The sequence below is a fragment of the Telmatherina bonti genome (assembly GCF_933228915.1).
Source record: "Telmatherina bonti genome assembly, chromosome: 2".
Taxonomy (NCBI): domain Eukaryota; kingdom Metazoa; phylum Chordata; class Actinopteri; order Atheriniformes; family Telmatherinidae; genus Telmatherina; species Telmatherina bonti.
This window is the reverse complement of record NC_136620.1, coordinates 40,320,351-40,338,858: the sequence shown is the minus strand read 5'-3', so window position 1 is coordinate 40,338,858 and position 18,508 is coordinate 40,320,351. Positions and strand designations below refer to the sequence as shown.

The following is an 18,508-nucleotide window of genomic DNA, read 5'->3' as shown; positions in this document are numbered from 1 at the left end:
AACATATTGAGGCAGCATTCAGCTGTTCTGCTGCGAACAGGTGGAACAAACTGCAGAGGAGATGAAAAACTAAATATCGCAATCAAAATGTTAAATGGAAACTCCTACATTTAAAAAAAGACTGAATTATCGCTAAAGTTTTTATGCTCTTATGAGGTGTTTTTTCCGACGTTTAGATATAGAAATATATCACAAGTGTAACAAACACTTTTGTCACATTTACGTGTCTTTAGACGTGACGTTGGGGGTCATGTGACCAGTTCATTTCTGGTAAAGATGGCGCGGTGTGGAACAAACAGATAATTTCAGAGTTTTAGAAAGAAATCAGTGAGAAAAACTTCGAAAAGCCATTTTCTGCAAAATTACGCTACGAGAACAAGACCTGACATTTATCTGTTAAACATGGTTCAGTGGAAACACTGCAAATTGCAGTTATTGTTTGCTAAAACTTAGAAATATTTCTTTTATTTAGTAAAGAAATGTAAAAGAAATGCAGCTAATGTGATCCAGAATGTCCCTTTAAACTGATGAGGCCTCTTGTCACATGTTTCTGTTGATATGAACATTATTAGTCATGAAACGTGCCATCAGTTTGTTTTAAAGACGGAATCTGAGTTTGTACTCCTCGGCTGGTTTCCAGGCGTGCAGACAGTCGGCAGACTGTCCTCCTCCTGCAGGTCATCACCTCCATGTTAACAGCCAGGCTGCTCCCCGGTGTCCATGTCAGCCATTATTTCCATCAACACCCAGTCAGAAAGGCTGCAGCTGTATCTGTGATGCCAGTGTGGAGGAGAGGGCTTCTTGTTTCACCATATTAAACAGGAAAAAACACACATTTTGTTTCCAGCAGCAGGAGGGAGGAAAATGAAATTAGATTGCACTATTGTGTTTTCCAAGAGCAACAAAACATTTCTGAATTGCTCCATTTGCTTAAACGATGCAGCAGCTTCACATCCTTTCTTTTTCTTTCTTTTTGCAACGCGGAGCAGGAAGAAAAGGATTAAAGAATAAAGCTTTGATTTTCTGAGAACTAAAGCGACACTTATTCCATGTTTTCCAGAACAACATCCTCCACGCTTCAAGTCAGACGTAGGCGTGGAGGATGTTGTTCAGGAACATCCACGTTGCCCGGTGGATAAATATTACTCTCCATCGGCGGAGAATGGCTCCTGGAAGGGCTTCTGCCAACATTTTTCTCAGTATGTCAACACTGACGGCTTGCTGCGTGTGTTTATGTCCTGTCAATTTGTTTTAGGGTAATTGTTTAAAGAGGGTAAGGCAGTAATTCAGGAAGAATTACAGGAGACGTCGTCTCACATTGGAGCTACACGTTGAATGTAAGATTATCTAAATGGCTTCTGTCTGCTTCGTTGTAGAACATCCTGGGTCTCGGCCAGACGTTGGCTTCCAGATCTAAGAGATCCCTGCTGGTTCCTCCAATGATTGTAACTGAAAACCAGAGAGCTCCTTTCCCCAGGATCATTGGCAAGGTAAGAAACACACGGTCGTGTCAGACATTCCTGATTTTCTCATGATATCCTCATTTTCATGTGAAATGGGCGGAACTTCAGAGGGACGCTTGGCTTACAAACTCCTCCTTTACTCTCGTCGGTGCACACCTTTCCTTTTTCTTTCCATCTGAAAACAGTTCTTATTCAGAAACGACATCTAGGAAACATTGATTTTACACTTTGAGTATCTGGATGAAAGTCTGCTCCATAATTTATTTTCAGCCTGTAAGTACAACTTGAAAAAGGGCTTCGCAAATGAGTAAAAGCAAAGGCTTATTTCCCTCGTGTGGGCTTCGGCTTTCAGGAAGTCTGCCTCAGTTCAGCAGGTAAACCATATTTTCAGGTTTTAGATGTTTTATTTCAGGCGTTGTTCTTTAATAAGAGCTAATGTTTTTAGTAATATTCAACTGATATGCCAGCGATTCATGAATAAAAGAAAAGTCTGTAAATGTGGTTCAGGCTCAGTCTGAACTTAGTCTTCACTCTTTTTTGAATTCTAAAAACTGTCCAGCCAAATCATAGCAAAGTGAACATTTGTGGCATTTAAGCTGACAATAAGGAACTAAAAACATTGTTTTATGCTGACTGATACAGAATCCTGATAAAATGTGTGTGAAGGGGAGCAGAGGAAGTCCAGGATTCGTCTCAAGCTGCCCTGTTCGGCCGTAACAACCTTCACAAGCAGCTGCATGTCATAATAATCCCTTAAAGAGGCTCAAAATCTGCTCTTGTCTTCGTTTTTGTACGGATTTTTATGCATTTATTTGTTTTATCTTTATTTTTATTCATGTCATTCTTATTGGTTCTATCTTGTTTTTCATGTTTTGCACCTTTAATTTTAGCTTTTTTTTCCTCCTGGGGATCCTCCCCAACCCTTCAGACCTGCTCAGTCTGAGGGTTGTTGCCATGGTGATCGACCCTGTCTGGGAGGCGATGGGGGTCCTGCACTGCAGCCTTACTGCCATGGTGTGGACTCTGGCCTCCTCCAGTCTGGGTGGTCCCTATGGCAGAGCCCTGTGTTAATGAGTGGGCTGGCGTCTGGTGTGAACGGATCCCCAAGTTATCGTTTCTGTTTCAGGCCAGACATTTATTTCATCTGACGTTTTTATACCTACATTGAGTTGAGATGCGGGGACTTGGGTTTGCTGGTCATGGCGTGAATGCACCGGATCCGTCCTTGCTCTGAAGCTCTAATTTCCCACTCTTCTGATTTCTTCATCAAAACATTTTATAGATTGTAGGAAAGTATTTCTAAATTATTTTCTGTCTCAATGAAAATCAAAGAGCCACACCAGGGTGTGAAAGGACAGACATGCTTCACGCTCTAACAGATAATCCTGGAACAAATGAGTTCTAAGAATTATTTCTGTTTCAGTAGAATGATAGAGAAGCATGTTAGAGATGAATGGCCGTTGATCTTTCAGGTTGGTGGCATGCAGATTATTTAAATCCCGCTGGAGCAGAAGTGGTCTCTTCACATGCACTTTTACAGACTTGTTTTTATGTCAACAGCAGAACAAGCCAGTTTATTCAGAGCAGATAACAAGCTTGTCCTTAAGAGGAAGCCGTGAACGTGCCTCTGCGCCGCATCCTTTTAGTCTCCATGTGAACTTCTCTGTTGAGGATCCCTCATTAACTGGCTGGAAAGTCCAGGCGTAGCCTTGAGTTTCACGTTGGCTGCTTGTGAAAACATTGCTCAAACTTTAATCTTAGTGTGTAACGTGTTTGCCTGTGGCACATCTGATGCTCGTGGATCTCCACAGAGCGCTGTTCCACAACCATCTGCCGTGTTGATGATAATTCTTCTGATTGTGTTGCCAGACAAACACTTAAGGACATATAAACCCTCCTTTTTCCTTCTTCAACGCTCAGACGAGATGTTTGAGCTGTTCTTCCACGGCAGCATGCTAAATGTCAGTTTTACTCTGATTGTACTTTAAAAAATAAAACATAATTAAAGCAAAGTGCTGCACAGTAAAGCTCAACAAGCCAAGAGCAATAAAGCGTCCCATAAAAACAGAAAAGCTGAGACCAGGAGCTGCTGAAGCTGAAATGCAAATGACCAACCAGAAGCCAGACATTTTCCTACCTGTGGAAGGTTTGGCACTTATCTTTGCCTTGAAGTAACTCTGCATGTCGACCGGCTTTGTTCACATGGCTCTAAGAGATTATTGACATCTCTCAATGTCCACTGAGACTAGGGTAAAGAAGCCGTAGCACGCTGAGCCCGGCTCGGGATGGATAATTGTACCCTGGAGAGTATGACGGTAACGCAGAGCCGGGGTCTTATTCCAGCTCTGTGCTCACTGTGGTCCCTGTGAAACCACTGCAAGGTAAGCCAGGAAGTTAACTTCTCACTTTATCTGTGCACATGTTGAACATGGAGCTAATGTTTTGGGGCTTCATGCAGATTTCTTGCCTGATGAACCAGAAGGTGATAAAGAGAAGCAGATTAGTTTGGACCACATGGAATACAAATGTTTTCAGTATCTTTTAGATCAGCTGTGGTTTGAATGTCAGATACAATTATTTCTACAGACTCACTGGTACTTTTACATGTTCCTGCACAGCGTTGCATGACATTCATTATTTCCTCTCTTCCCTCCATCGTGGTCTCTAATCATCCAACTCCTTCTCACCACTTCCCAGTTTGAAATTCCGTTCAATCTCCCCTCGTATCCCTCCATCCCTCTTCTCTACCTCCACACTCAGCTCTGCATGAGGAGACAGGCTAATGTCGGCTACTTTACCCAATACAACTTATATGTTTGCGACTTGGCAAAATTGATTTTCCACACCAGTGGTTTTCCCTCTTCTCACACAACGTATCACTTCCATATGGCAGCCATTCATTTTTCATACTCCGTTCCTCCCTCTCTCTGGGAGATAAGCTGTTGGAAGTAAGGGAGAGCTGTGATTTCACACTTATGACTGTGTGCACATGAGCATGTATGCAGAGTGGGTGCATGTGTGTGTGCTGGAGGAAGGGAGGCGGGTCGTGTGTCAGCAGCAACCGCTGGGGAAGGGTAAGAACCTTGTTGTTTATGTCACACCTCCTGCTAGCTGTGGAATTGTTTTGATACAGAGGTCCCTCCCGGCCCTCCCTCGGGGCCCATAAACGACTCCCAACAAGTCAGACGGCAGCTGGAGCGTGCAATGAAACTGATGTGCTTAAACGTTCCCCTTACTGAACGTGATTCACTCATTGCTGATTGGAGGATCTCACTGAGCAGGACAAGATATGAGTCGGAGCTCAACAAGCTTAAAGTTGGAGTCCTGAACTTTTCTTTCTTGGCTCAATAAGTAGAGGAAGAGAAGCATCATCTTCATTAGCATCCTGCCACTATTCTTCTACCTTCCTGTCTCGGTGTCTCCATATTAGTCCTTGTCTGTGTATTTGAAATATTCAAGTTGTCTTTTCTGCTGTTTCCAGTAAAAATAAGCTGTGTGATGTCATCGAGATAAAAAAACAACCAAGAACCAGAACCGAAAGATGCGTGTGAGTGTACCTGCCAGAACTCAGTCACATCGCCACCACATCTGGTCCCTAGTGAACGTACCCTAAACTACGTCCAGACCAACTGGTGACCTCTGGATCACATCTGGCCCATAAGAGACGTACCCTAAACTACGTCCAGACCAACTGGTGACCTCTGGATCACATCTGGCCCATAAGAGACGTACCCTAAACCACGTCCAGACCAACTGGTGACCTCTGGATCACATCTGGCCCATAAGAGACGTACCCTAAACCACGTCCAGACCAACTGGTGACCTCTGGATCACATCTGGCCCATAAGAGACGTACCCTAAACCACGTCCAGACCAACTGGTGACCTCTGGATCACATCTGGCCCATAAGAGACGTACCCTAAACCACGTCCAGACCAACTGGTGACCTCTGGATCACATCTGGCCCATAAGAGACGTACCCTAAACCACGTCCAGACCAACTGGTGACCTCTGGATCACATCTGGCCCATAAGAGACGTACCCTAAACCACGTCCAGACCAACTGGTGACCTCTGGATCACATCTGGCCCATAAGAGACGTACCCTAAACCACGTCCAGACCAACTGGTGACCTCTGGATCACATCTGGCCCATAAGAGACGTACCCTAAACCACGTCCAGACCAACTGGTGACCTCTGGATCACATCTGGCCCATAGTAGACGTACCCTAAACAACGTCCAGACCAACTGGTGACCTCTGGATCACATCTGGCCCATAGTAGACGTACCCTAAACCACGTCCAGACCAACTGGTGACCTCTGGATCACATCTGGCCCATAGTAGACGTACCCTAAACAACGTCCAGACCAACTGGTGACCTCTGGATCACATCTGGCCCATAAGAGACGTACCCTAAACAACGTCCAGACCAACTGGTGACCTCTGGATCACATCTGGCCCATAAGAGACGTACCCTAAACCACGTCCAGACCAACTGGTGACCTCTGGATCACATCTGGCCCATAAGAGACGTACCCTAAACCACGTCCAGACCAACTGGTGACCTCTGGATCACATCTGGCCCATAGTAGACGTACCCTAAACCACGTCCAGACCAACTGGTGACCTCTGGATCACATCTGGCCCATAGTAGACGTACCCTAAACCACGTCCAGACCCACTGGTGACCTCTGGATCACATCTGGCCCATAGCGGACTTCCCGGTGCCATAACTGAGCCTTAAGTGCCGAAAGTTGCCCAGATCAGGCCCAAACATGTCTGTTATTTTGGAGAAAAAACCTTTGTGAAAGTTTATGAACATTTTAGACCAGTACTTATATTTTAGCCTGGCGTTTATGTCGGCATAATTCCTTACAAACTCCATGTTTATCACTTTCCAAGAAAAGTCTGTAAAAGTGGGGCATAATGTACCATAAAAAAATTTAATTATAACTCTAATAACTTTTATTTAACCCCTCAGCATAATAATATGTCGTCCTCTCAGGTGCACCGGCCCACCTGATGTGTTCTGGAGTTTTCTGACTTTAGTTTTCTGTTGTCAAACTACAATGAAGTTTGATGATCAATCCAGAGTACCAAGACCGCAAAGGCTCATGGGAAATCCATATGCAGCAGGAATGAAACCTTTTGTGATTCTTACCCTGCAGATATGTGTCATGTTTTTGCCATCCTGATCTCCTGGCGCTCATCATTGGTAACTCGATCCACCTGTTGGCTTCCTAATTGCCTCTGCTGTCTCATTCAGTTCACCTGGTTTCCTTTTCTCTCACTGCCTACTTAAGCTCCCTCCAATCCCTCCTTCTCTGCCAGATAATAATCAGACCTATGTCTAGTTGTTCCAGCGTTCTACGGATTGTTCCTCAGTTGCCGACCTTCTGCTTCATGCCCCTGGATTACCCTCCTTGCCTTGCCCTCGACGGACACCGCTACTTTTCGGATCTTCTGGTTACCGACCCTGCTTGTCTTTGGATCTCCAAGCCTTGTCTTTGCCTGGACGAGTATTTTGCCATTCCGTTTACCTCCCAGCTGTTGCCTGGTTTCTTCTGCAGACCACTCACCTGGATTGATCTTCTGCTCATACTCCTTCGCCAATAAACTGGTCATTTGTCCAGAACTCCTTGTGTGTGGCTGTAATTTCGGATCCTCACGGTAACTCATTACAATATGTTTACATTCAGACCATGTTGGGATGTGGTTTCAGTGTTAACGTTGGCACCATGAGAGTAGTGGAGGGTAACAGAAGGGACACCACCCCCACCACCTCTCCTTCAGGTGTTTCACTGGGATTTTATCTCCGTAAATGTGAATCTCATGACCATGGCTTTAAATTTTAGTGATGAGATACTTCGCCAATAGTTTTTAACTACAAGTGGCCAGAAAATGTCTTTTTAATGTTTCCCTGATGAAATGTTTGTATTTTTTTTTTATCTAAATGATTTTATTTGTGGTATCTTATCTTCGTTTTATGTCTCAGACTTACCAGCTGCTTGTCTTGGAAGGGGTTGCAGGGGGTTGTGTTCAATGGGTGCACCCTTTCATGCCAGGTAGAAAAAACATTTTTCTGCCATTATGAAGGGTCTTTTAATCATATCTGAGGATTCAATTAAGTAAGTTTTGTTCCTGGATTCTGTGCCTTCCTTCAGCGGCTTTGTGTGAAGAAATGTCTCCACACATAATAAACGGAAGCCTCATTAAGCGAACAAAGATGAGTCGAGTCAGACTGAAGTTGTGCATTTCATCTGTAAAGGCCTTTTAAGCTTGCTGTGCAGGATCTGTCAGTCATCCAGACAGTGTTTATCCTCGCTTACCTCTGGGTCCAGTTCATGCTTCAACACAATGTGTCTGCCTTGACATGACAGCTCCAATAACACACTGCTGGCAGGAGGAATGAGGCGCTGGTTTGGACACAGCTTCAGCTAATATTGTTAAAAAAAAAAAAAAGACATGTCTGGTAATTTAGCTTCGTTGTTTCAGTGCCGTCTGCTTCCTGATTTGCTCGACCTGTCAGACTGCATGCCCTCCCTGTCATGTTGGCATCTGTCTGGTGACTGTCAACTGTATCTTATTTTTGTCCAACAGATTTTATTAGCCGCGTTTCCGAGCTTTATCCCACCCTGCAGGTCGAGTTGGGAGATTTGTACACGAGGAAAGCAGGCAGCCTTCCAGGACTTATCATTTAGTCTGATTTAGACTGATTCCTTTTAATTGTCTTTAAAAGACCAGAATGTTCTTCCTTTACCTCTTAGTCTGTTGATCTGGTTAATCATGCCTTTTGTGATTGATGATCTCAAACGGGTCCAAGGCAAATCCCAGTTCATCACTGGACACTTAGACGCAAAATCCATTTTGCAGAACAAGATAAGACTGGTATTGTGCAAATCCATACTCATTTTACTGCCTCAGAAAGGGAAATTAAACTGGAAAAGTATTAACTCTTACTATTCAGCTGTTGCCATGAAACATTAAAAAAAAAAAAAACTATTTTAAATCACAATTTGTTTACAACACTGATGGAAAAATTAGCCCATTTTCATGCAAATACAGGCGGTCCTCAGGTTACGTGGTTCTTGACTCACGTCGTTTCGACTTTGGCTGCCAAGGACAGACATTTTTGTTTTGCGGTTTTCGGCGCCCACATTCTGCGGTCCTGACAGATACAGTGATGCCAAGCAGCCAATGACTTAATGATTGAACCGATATCAGAAATAAGACTGTCACATTCCAGCCTTGTTAAAGCGCTGAGCATTATCGGACCATCCATCTCCTTTCCTACAGGAAATGTTAGCTTGCGGCTTGTTTATCGTTTGTGCAGCCTGACGGGGGTCAGTCGTTTAAAAGGTGTCCCTACAGGCCATATTTGAGGGCATTGATAGGGGACTTCAGGCTGATTGGAGGATGTTTTTGTTTGACCCTTTAATAACAACGGACACTTTGCAACAACTTGTCCTCCCTTTTTATTTCTCAGCAGAGGTTTGGGTTCTTGATTGCGGTCCCTCAGGTTATTTGGGATTGGCTGAGGATGGCGGCTGATGGATAATCATTTGCAGCGGCCTGGCTAACCAATCAAAGCCAGTTAATTAGCCCCATTGTTTTCCTGCTTCCTGTGGTGAGGACTTGCCTGACTGTAACCCTTGTGTGTCCTCACCAGGCCTTGCCACCTCGCCTCGTCCTTCTCATTAGCAGGGTGGAGTGGCAGGACAATCAGGCAGAGCGCTGGTCCAAGCCCAGAGAGTGTGCACACACACTCATGCATACTCACACTCGTATTGTACTGGTCCCAGGAGTCCTTTTGAAGCCAGTGATTGTCATTCGCAGCTGGTTGGATGACCTTGATGGTATGAGAGGCGCTGCTGAGATGCTGCTGCATTCAGCCGCTCGCGCACTGAAGCTGAAACCGTCCCCCTTCGAAACACAAGGTCACAGATTGTGTTTGTATGAGTTTACATGTTAATGATTTAAAGTGCCGAGGCTTTCTTTGCTCCACTTTCAAACTCTTTAATATTTAAACCCTCTGCGAGGGGAAGTTTTTCTTCTCTGCACACGTTGCAGACCTGTTTGGCACCATCTTGGCATGTGATGGGAATGCAGACAACAGGTGTCACAGGGATTTTAATGCACACAAAGCAGCAGAGATAAACATTCCTCTGCTCATCCATTGTTTTGCAGCTCATTCTCTGGATGCACTCTGAGGTGTTTGGTGTAGCAGAGCTGCACCACACCTCCTGTCATCTTCCTGCAGCATTGCGAGCCCCGCAGTCTTTCATGTCTGCTTGGCTGGTAATGAGAGCTGATGGAGAGAGGTGAGATTCCCCCATCAGTCTTCCCACACACACAGAGGGAGACAGACTCGGCGGAGACGGAGCCACTGGGTGCACATTTCTTCGCCAGCATGCGTGCACATCAGAGAGTCTATGTGCGGACGTGCACCTGCGGATTATCACACTTCCAGCCCACAGAGACGTCTCCTAATCAGTCGAAACTTCTCCTGACACTTCGGTTACTCCTCAGCTGAAGTTAGTGTGTCTTCATCACCTCCACTTCCTCTCTCTTCTAACACCCTTCACTTCATCTGCTCGTGCGTTTTTTCCTTCCACTCGGCCTGCATCTGTTTGGATTTAAGCCATGTGTGAATTGAATGACTGTTGCACCTCTTTCATGTTTGGTTTTCTCCATCTGACCTAGTTTGCCTCTCTCCAGAGGTGCTGGCCGCCACTGCACGAGTCAGAATTTATATGCACTTAAATGTTAACTGTGCACTCACTTGGTTCTTGATATAACAGTAAAGACCTGCTGATATAAAACCAGTATATTAAGGTCTCCGTGCACCCAGGCTCTCTGCACTTTGGTCAGGTTGAGCGTCCAGATTACTGCTGCTCTGCTGAAACACATTCATGTGATGACCTTCAGCCTGTCAGCTGATGCATGTAGACAGTTAAACTCAACCTTTTAGCATTACAGGGACATTATGTAGGAATCGCTCCCATCTAATGTCAAAAATCATGAAATGCATTTAAACGAATAATTTATTCTAGTGCCTCACCGTTACAAACTCCGACTGCAACAACGGTAGCCACCGTGGATCAAAACGCCTCGACACTGAAGAAACTATGGCTACGTTCAGACTGCAGGGCTTGCTGCTCATATCGGATGTTTTTTTTTAAATCCAAATTTTTTGAAAGTCCGTTCACATTTCCGATCAAATGTGACATGTATGTGATCTCCTGTATAAACCTCGTGCACGCCAGAAACGTCCCGTAGAAGACACGGCGACGTGCAGTGAGCGTGCGTGTGGCGTCTTTGTGTTTGCAGAAGTAAACATGGACGGCAACAGAGATTTGCTATTTTAAACGTTTTGTCCAACCGGAGCAACAACATATTGTGGATGGGTTCGTTTCAAGGAGACCTTTACGGAAGAGGAAAGTAAAAGTTTTGCTCAAGGCCTTTTGTGGAGCTGTGGCAGCAACAACTGTAGAGAGAAACGTTTGGGTACGGAGTCGCAGTCAGGATTGGTGGGAGAGTGATGTGAGCGCATTTACCGATAAAGAGTTCATAAACAACAAACGCAGAATAACGACGTTTGTCGTGTGTCGGTCAGATTAACGCGACCTGACCGTTCAGACTGAAGTCGCATAGCAAAAGATCAGATACATATCGGATTTAGGACCACATATCCAAGCGGCCTGGGTCACATTAAAAACATCAGATCTGTGTCATTCAGACTTTTAAAAAAAGATCGGTTACAGGTCGCACAGGGGCTCAAACACCGGATTGAAGTCACTTCCGCCTGACGTGTGAACGTAGCCTATGTTGTCCCAGACTTCATGGAGGCTTCAGTCAGGTGAAGAAGTTCTTGAGTTAATATCACAAATCCTTACATTTACATCATTTTTGTTGCGGTAAAGCTGGACTGAAGGCTTTATAAGCTGCATTCACTGTGATGAAAAGCCGGAGTGTAGGATGAGTTTAAAGCGACAGAAACCATGTAAACATCCACATCTGTAGCAACAAGGCTCCTGTGTTTTCACAGGATCTACTGTTATGCTGCCAATGCTAACTAGCAACAAATCCCAGTGAAAACTGTTAGCTTCGGACTAATTTAGTAGAAAAGATGCCTTACTGGTGGAAAACAAAGCTGCAACTTCAGTGTCCCTTTCCAAATCTTTATCCTTGAGCTCCTTCCACTGGAGAAGACTAGCTCCATGCTGATGCTCCGGTCACTGTGCCTTTCTTGTTGACGGTGAAAAGGCTTCTGCGCTGCTGCTCCATTTCTGGAAATGACAGCCGAACACATTTCCAACTTGCTGGGGTTGTAAGCCTCTCGTCTCCTCTTCTCCAGCGTCTCATTCACCTGACTCGCAGGGAAAATGCCTTCTTATTGCACATTGGTACAATTTGTCCCTCATCAGTAGCTGTAGTTTTATGATGGCAGGCATTGATTTTAGCCAGTGAACAGAAAATGTTTCATAACGTCCCTTTAACTTATAATTCAGAGTACTTGTGTTTTAAAGGGATCTTACTAGATGGAGATGTCACCATGGTGATGGAAAGGTTTGATTATAATGCATGCTTTCATCTCCAGTAATATTGACTACTGTAACACCCTGCTCTTTTCGGTTCTTTTAATGGTTTTTATTTCTTTGGGGGTCTTGAACCTTCTTATCTTTCAGAATTGCTTTTACTATATGAGCCTTTGCGGACTCCGAGGTCCTCTGGCGCTGGCTTTTGATAATTGCCAGAGTTAGAACTCGAACCTACGGTGAGGCATCTTCCCGGTATTGTGGCCTCTGTTTGTAGAAGAACCTGCCAGAGGACCTGAGGGCCACAAACAATGTTCATATTTTCAAAAGAAGACTCAAGACCTATACCTATTGCAATGGACTTTTAGCTACTTTTTTTTTTTTTTTTTTTTTTAGTTTTTTATTTTTATTTTGTTTTATTTGTATTATTTTATGATTTATTTATTTAACTGTTTATCTATTTTATTTTTGTGTTCTTAGACAATGTAGTTTTTTGCTTTTATACCATATTCTATATCTTAAAGCATTTTGTGTTACATTTTTAATATCTGTAAAGTGCTTTATGAATAAATTTGATTTGATATAAGAGAGAAATGGAATATTTAACCGGTTTTACAGTGTTCTGATTTGACAAAAACCACCAGCAGATTCAGGTCTTTTTAGCTTCTGGGACTTTGTTGGTCTTTAAGCCTCCTCACTGAGAAACCCACCAAAAGAGTCAATGCTGCCAAACAATCTGCCACAAAAGTGTCAGCATCTGATGAGCTGGGAATGAGAATACATCGCATCGCTGGCTTCAGTTTGAGCCTCTCAGAGAGACCAGAAACATGAACAACATACTTGTTAGTCTCCGTTTTTAAGCAAAATATTTGTTTTTATTGTTACTGAAGCAATTAATGAAGAAAAGTTGATGATGGGAGAACAGTGAGACATGAGGTGAAATATGTGGATTTTATCCTTAAAAACATCTAATTTTGCTTTCATGATTCAACATGGCAAACTGCTGGCAGAAGGAATGAAAACAAGACAAGGAAAGAGGAGAAATGATTGAGAAATGGATATGGAATGTGCCAAAGAGTGGGGATGGACATATTGGCGAGCCAAGCCAGCGGGGAGCCTGAAACCGCGAGGCGAAGATGAAGCAGGACATTGAGATAAATGGCAGCGGGTTCTGGTGAGACTGTTTGAGCATTGTCTGGCGTGTAACGCTGCAGCCTCATGTCCCATGCTCTTTCAAGTGAGAAGCAGAAAGGCCTTGATTTTAGCTGCTGTCCCATTGAAGTGCAGTCTCATTAAAGGCAACCTCGTGGCTCCTCTCTGATCCTCAGTCGCTCCACAGTGGGGCCGTTTAAATCCTCGACTTAAAGTGACAGTGCTGAGGTCACTGGTGACAGCGCTCTGCTGCATTTATGTGGCTACGCCAAACACTGGCGCTTCAAAGTGATGGAGACGTGAAGAGCTGGTTAGAGAGCTTCTGTTCAGTTGGAATTCTTTTAAAACCTAAAAACATGTTTAAAAATTAAAGCTCTTTCATTTGGGCACGACTGTTGGGGTTCCTTACGTCTGTAAACGGGATGTTCTCATACTTCCGTCAGTCTTTTACGTTGCCACAGTTAAGTCAGTTCATCCACTAGGGGGCAGTGCTGAGTTCAGAGTTTGGTAGCAGTAATGCACCGCCATCAAGCTGTTTACTTGATTGTTTGTCCAAAAGCAAAACTGTTTTTAATTAACAGTTTCTGCATAGTCTTCTTCCTGTTCCTCCTCCTCTTCTCTGGTTTGTTCCTTTTGTGTATCAGCTGTATGACTCAACACTGCCCCTTGTGGACACCAGCGGTATTGCTTCATTTTATGGATCAAATAAGGGCAGTTTTTGGTTTGTGTTTGTTTTCTTCTGTTTTTTTTTTGTTGTTTTTTTTGTTTTTACTTTAAACACTGTCTTGTCCTGCATCGTAACATGCAGAACGGTGGTCTGAGTGCCAAATCGTGCCGGACAGATTAGTTTTACAAGCTTCTTCATTGTGATACTTTAAATCCTTATTTCATTTTTGTTTTTATCTGTTAGTTTTTATCTATTTTTCTGTCTTTTATGTTATTATATATTATTGTTGAACACGACACGGTATACTAAGGAGAAAAAGTTAAACAGGTAAAGCAGAGACACAGACCTAGCAGGTAAAGCTAACTGGCCTGCTAAAATCACAAGAGTATTGACAAAAACAATAGAAACTAATTAATACTACAAAAGAAATGCATAAAGAAAGTACAAGAAAAAGAAGAACAGGCATAATTTGACCTCCAGCTGCTTCGTTGAGATGTGACGGAAAGCTGAGATTCCTGAAAATGGACCAATCAACTAAACTGTCCATCTTTGTCTTCTGTCTTTGACCTTTTATTCCAATAGAAAATGATAAAATCAGCCTCTCATCCTAATGTTATTACCTACTAGTCCGTTTTGAGGTTACTTCACAACCAAATGCAGCTATTTTACTTTGTTTTTATTCAACATCTTGAGCTCCGTGTTGGTGGGTTTTGTAGCTGACTTGCTCTTCTTTGTTTCCCTTTTCAACCTGCTGCTGGGATCCCCGTGGACTCTGCTGGCCTCTTCAGTCCCACGTGAGTGTTTCTATCCCATCATTCATCGTGCTTCACTGGTTCTGCCTCAAACACTTTGATTCTCAGCCATCGAACTTCTAAACATCTCAGAAATATCACTTCTGCATGAGGCCTTTTGAAGGAGGCTGATTAAACATTTTCCCCCAGTGACCTAATATCTGGAAGGATAATCTACATGTTGGATTTAAATAATTAAAGAGGACGTTTTATATATTTCTTTAAATGTTCTTCATACTGTGGCTAAAAGAAATCCTAGCACAATCGCAGCAGGAAGCTAATGCCCAGGGAGATTAAGCTAACTTTCTTGTTCTATATTTGCCAAATTTACTAACTGATGAAATCAAAATCAAAGTCGTGTCTGACATGAAGTTTTAATTGCTAGTTATCAGGCGTTTGCTTTTCACTCTGGGTGCCTTGCTCTTCTCTTGCTTAGTATGTATTTTATTTATTCTGTGTACTTTTAAACTCCAGCAGCAGCAGAAATTGTTTATGATCATTTCCAATGAAAGATCTTCAAGATGCTGATGACTTTGTGTGTGCTCCTGCAGGTGATTTCACCGGAGAAGCCGGGGAACCATATCTTCCGACTGACAGGCCCCGGTGCTGACCAGGATCCCAAAGGCCTCTTCACCATCGACATAGACACTGGAGACGTGTCAGTCAGCCGCTCGCTGGACCGGGAAGCCATCGACTCTTACCAGGTCAGGATGTGTGTGAGACCCTCTGGCTGTTTATGGGATCAGTCTTCTTTCTGCTTTCCAGCTTTTATTTATTCCCACTTTTAATCAGTTGACTACCTCCACCAAAGAGGTGGCGCAGATTGTTTTTAAGCAGACATTTCTCTATTTGTCTGTTTGTCAGCAACTTTACGCAAAGACTCCAGCAGAGATCCTTATGGTGTTTTCTGAGAACGGTTTCTGGTCTAATTTAGATCCGGATCAGCACCTGGATGCAGAAATGTTGTGAAGGATTCTTCCTCATTGTAAGATAGGATCATTTTCAGTATATCTGCATAAAACTCCACGATATATGGTGAGAAAATCCAGGAGAAGTTCCCAACAGGTTTTATAAGATATCAAAGATAGATGGGAATCCTGGCAATGTTCTGGATACCACCATCCAGAACAGGAACAACCTTCTAGGTACTACCATCCAGAACAGGAACAACATTCTAGATACTACCATCCAGAACAGGAACAACATTCTAGATACTACCATCCAGAACAGGAACAACCTTCTAGATACTACCATCCAGAACAGGAACAACATTCTAGATACTACCATCCAGAACAGGAACAACATTCTAGATACTACCATCCAGAACAGGAACAACCTTCTAGATACCACCATCCAGAACAGGAACAACCTTCTAGGTACTACCATCCAGAACAGGAACAACATTCTAGATACTACCATCCAGAACAGGAACAACATTCTAGATACTACCATCCAGAACAGGAACAACCTTCTAGATACTACCATCCAGAACAGGAACAACCTTCTAGATACTACCATCCAGAACAGGAACAACATTCTAGATACTACCATCCAGAACAGGAACAACATTCTAGGTACTACCATCCAGAACAGGAACAACATTCTAGATACTACCATCCAGAACAGGAACAACATTCTAGATACTACCATCCAGAACAGGAACAACCTTCTAGATACCACCATCCAGAACAGGAACAACCTTCTAGGTACTACCATCCAGAACAGGAACAACATTCTAGATACTACCATCCAGAACAGGAACAACATTCTAGATACTACCATCCAGAACAGGAACAACCTTCTAGATACTACCATCCAGAACAGGAACAACATTCTAGATACTACCATCCAGAACAGGAACAACATTCTAGATACTACCATCCAGAACAGGAACAACCTTCTAGATACCACCATCCAGAACAGGAACAACCTTCTAGGTACTACCATCCAGAACAGGAACAACATTCTAGATACTACCATCCAGAACAGGAACAACCTTCTAGGTACTACCATCCAGAACAGGAACAACCTTCTAGATACTACCATCCAGAACAGGAACAACATTCTAGATACTGCAATCCAGAACAGGAACAACATTCTAGATACTACCATCCAGAACAGGAACAACATTCTAGATACTGCAATCCAGAACAGGAACAACCTTCTAGATACTGCAATCCAGAACAGGAACAACCTTCTAGATACTGCAATCCAGAACAGGAACAACATTCTAGATACTACCATCCAGAACAGGAACAACCTTCTAGATGCTGCAATCCAGAACAGGAACAACCTTCTAGATACTGCAATCCAGAACAGGAACAACCTTCTAGATACTGCAATCCAGAACAGGAACAACATTCTAGATACTACCATCCAGAACAGGAACAACATTCTAGATACTGCAATCCAGAACAGGAACAACCTTCTAGATACTGCAACCCAGAACAGGAACAACCTTCTAGATACTGCAATCCAGAACAGGAACAACCTTCTAGATACTGCAATCCAGAACAGGAACAACCTTCTAGATACTGCAATCCAGAACAGGAACAACATTCTAGATACCACCATCCAGAACAGGAACAACCTTCTAGATACTGCAATCCAGAACAGGAACAACATTCTAGATACTACCATCCAGAACAGGAACAACCTTCTAGATACTGCAATCCAGAACAGGAACAACCTTCTAGATACTGCAACCCAGAACAAGAACAACATTCTAGATACTACCATGCAGAGCAGGAATGACATTTCATTACAGCAAGAGAGCAAACGTGCAACAAAGACGACAATCTTGCCAAGACGCCATGGATTTATCATCAGTGGATCTGGAATCTGATCGTGGATCTAGATAAGATGGATGTAGGACCAGAACCTCGGCTGCTGGATGCAGGTCTCCATTGTCGAGTGTTTTGCCAGTTTGTATTTTAACTGTTTAGATGATTATCATACCTGGTAGTTTGGTTATTAAGCCAGTTTTTATTCAGCCATACACATATTAGCAGTGCAGAGTGATGATCTTTGTATTTTATGCTATCATAAATTGATTTAATCCGTGTTGAAAAATCGAGTTTGAGGTTCCCGAGGGGTTTTTATCCCCTCGGTATGTTTAATGACCAAAGATGGAGATGCAGACAGAGAATGTCTGGTTTTCCAGTCTGTCAGTTGACCTTATCCTGCTTTCTGAGATGAGATGCGAGTTAAGGTGCTGAGCTGCGTGCAAGCTGTTTATAAGATTACAGGATTTTGTAAAAAATAAACGTCTCTCTGTAAATACCAACAGATGTGAGAGGAGGTTTCGACTGGGATAAGAAACATATTTGGCCCATTCCCTCATCTTCCCTTTGCTGAGCTCATACTGCCTAACATGGGTTGTTCAGAAGCACTGATTTACTGAGATTGATAGAGTTAAAGTAAAACATTGAAAAGATCTCAGCTACAACCCATAAAAGTATTCAGGTAGCCATGTGCTCAGGTAGCCAAGCAGCCAGGTGGACAGGTAGTCCTGTGGCCAGATGGCCAGGTTGCTAGTAACCAGGTATTCAGATAGCCATGTAATCAGGTATTCGGGTAGCCATGAGGCCAGGTAGCCAGATAGTCATGTTCCCAGGTGGCAAGGTAGTCAGGTAGCCATGAAATTCAGATATCCATGTGGCCAGCTGGCCAGAAAACCATGTATTCAGGTGGCAAGATGGTCAGGTAGCCAGTAACCAGGTAGCCATGTGGCCAGATAGCCATGTGGGCGGCTGTAGATCAGGAGGAAGAGCAGACGTCCTTCAGCTGGAAAGTTGGAAGGTCGATTCCTGGCTTCCCCTTACTAAAATACCGAAGTGTCCCCTGGGCAAGACACTGCCCTCCGATGTGCCTATCGGAGTATGAGTGTGTTGTA

General features: G+C 43.5%; 1 protein-coding gene across 1 annotated transcript in view; it reads left to right on the top strand.

Moving 5' to 3' along the window:
• Positions 1-18,508, top strand: part of cdh13 (cadherin 13, H-cadherin (heart)) — a gene marked incomplete at its 5' end in the record, with an annotated part of 453,399 nt that overhangs the window by 185,270 nt on the left and 249,621 nt on the right. Inside the window, 2 exons of the mRNA XM_079249495.1 lie at positions 1,377-1,490; positions 15,165-15,317. Coding sequence (XP_079105621.1) covers positions 1,377-1,490; positions 15,165-15,317 — 267 coding nt within the window. The remainder of the gene's footprint in view (positions 1-1,376; positions 1,491-15,164; positions 15,318-18,508) is intronic.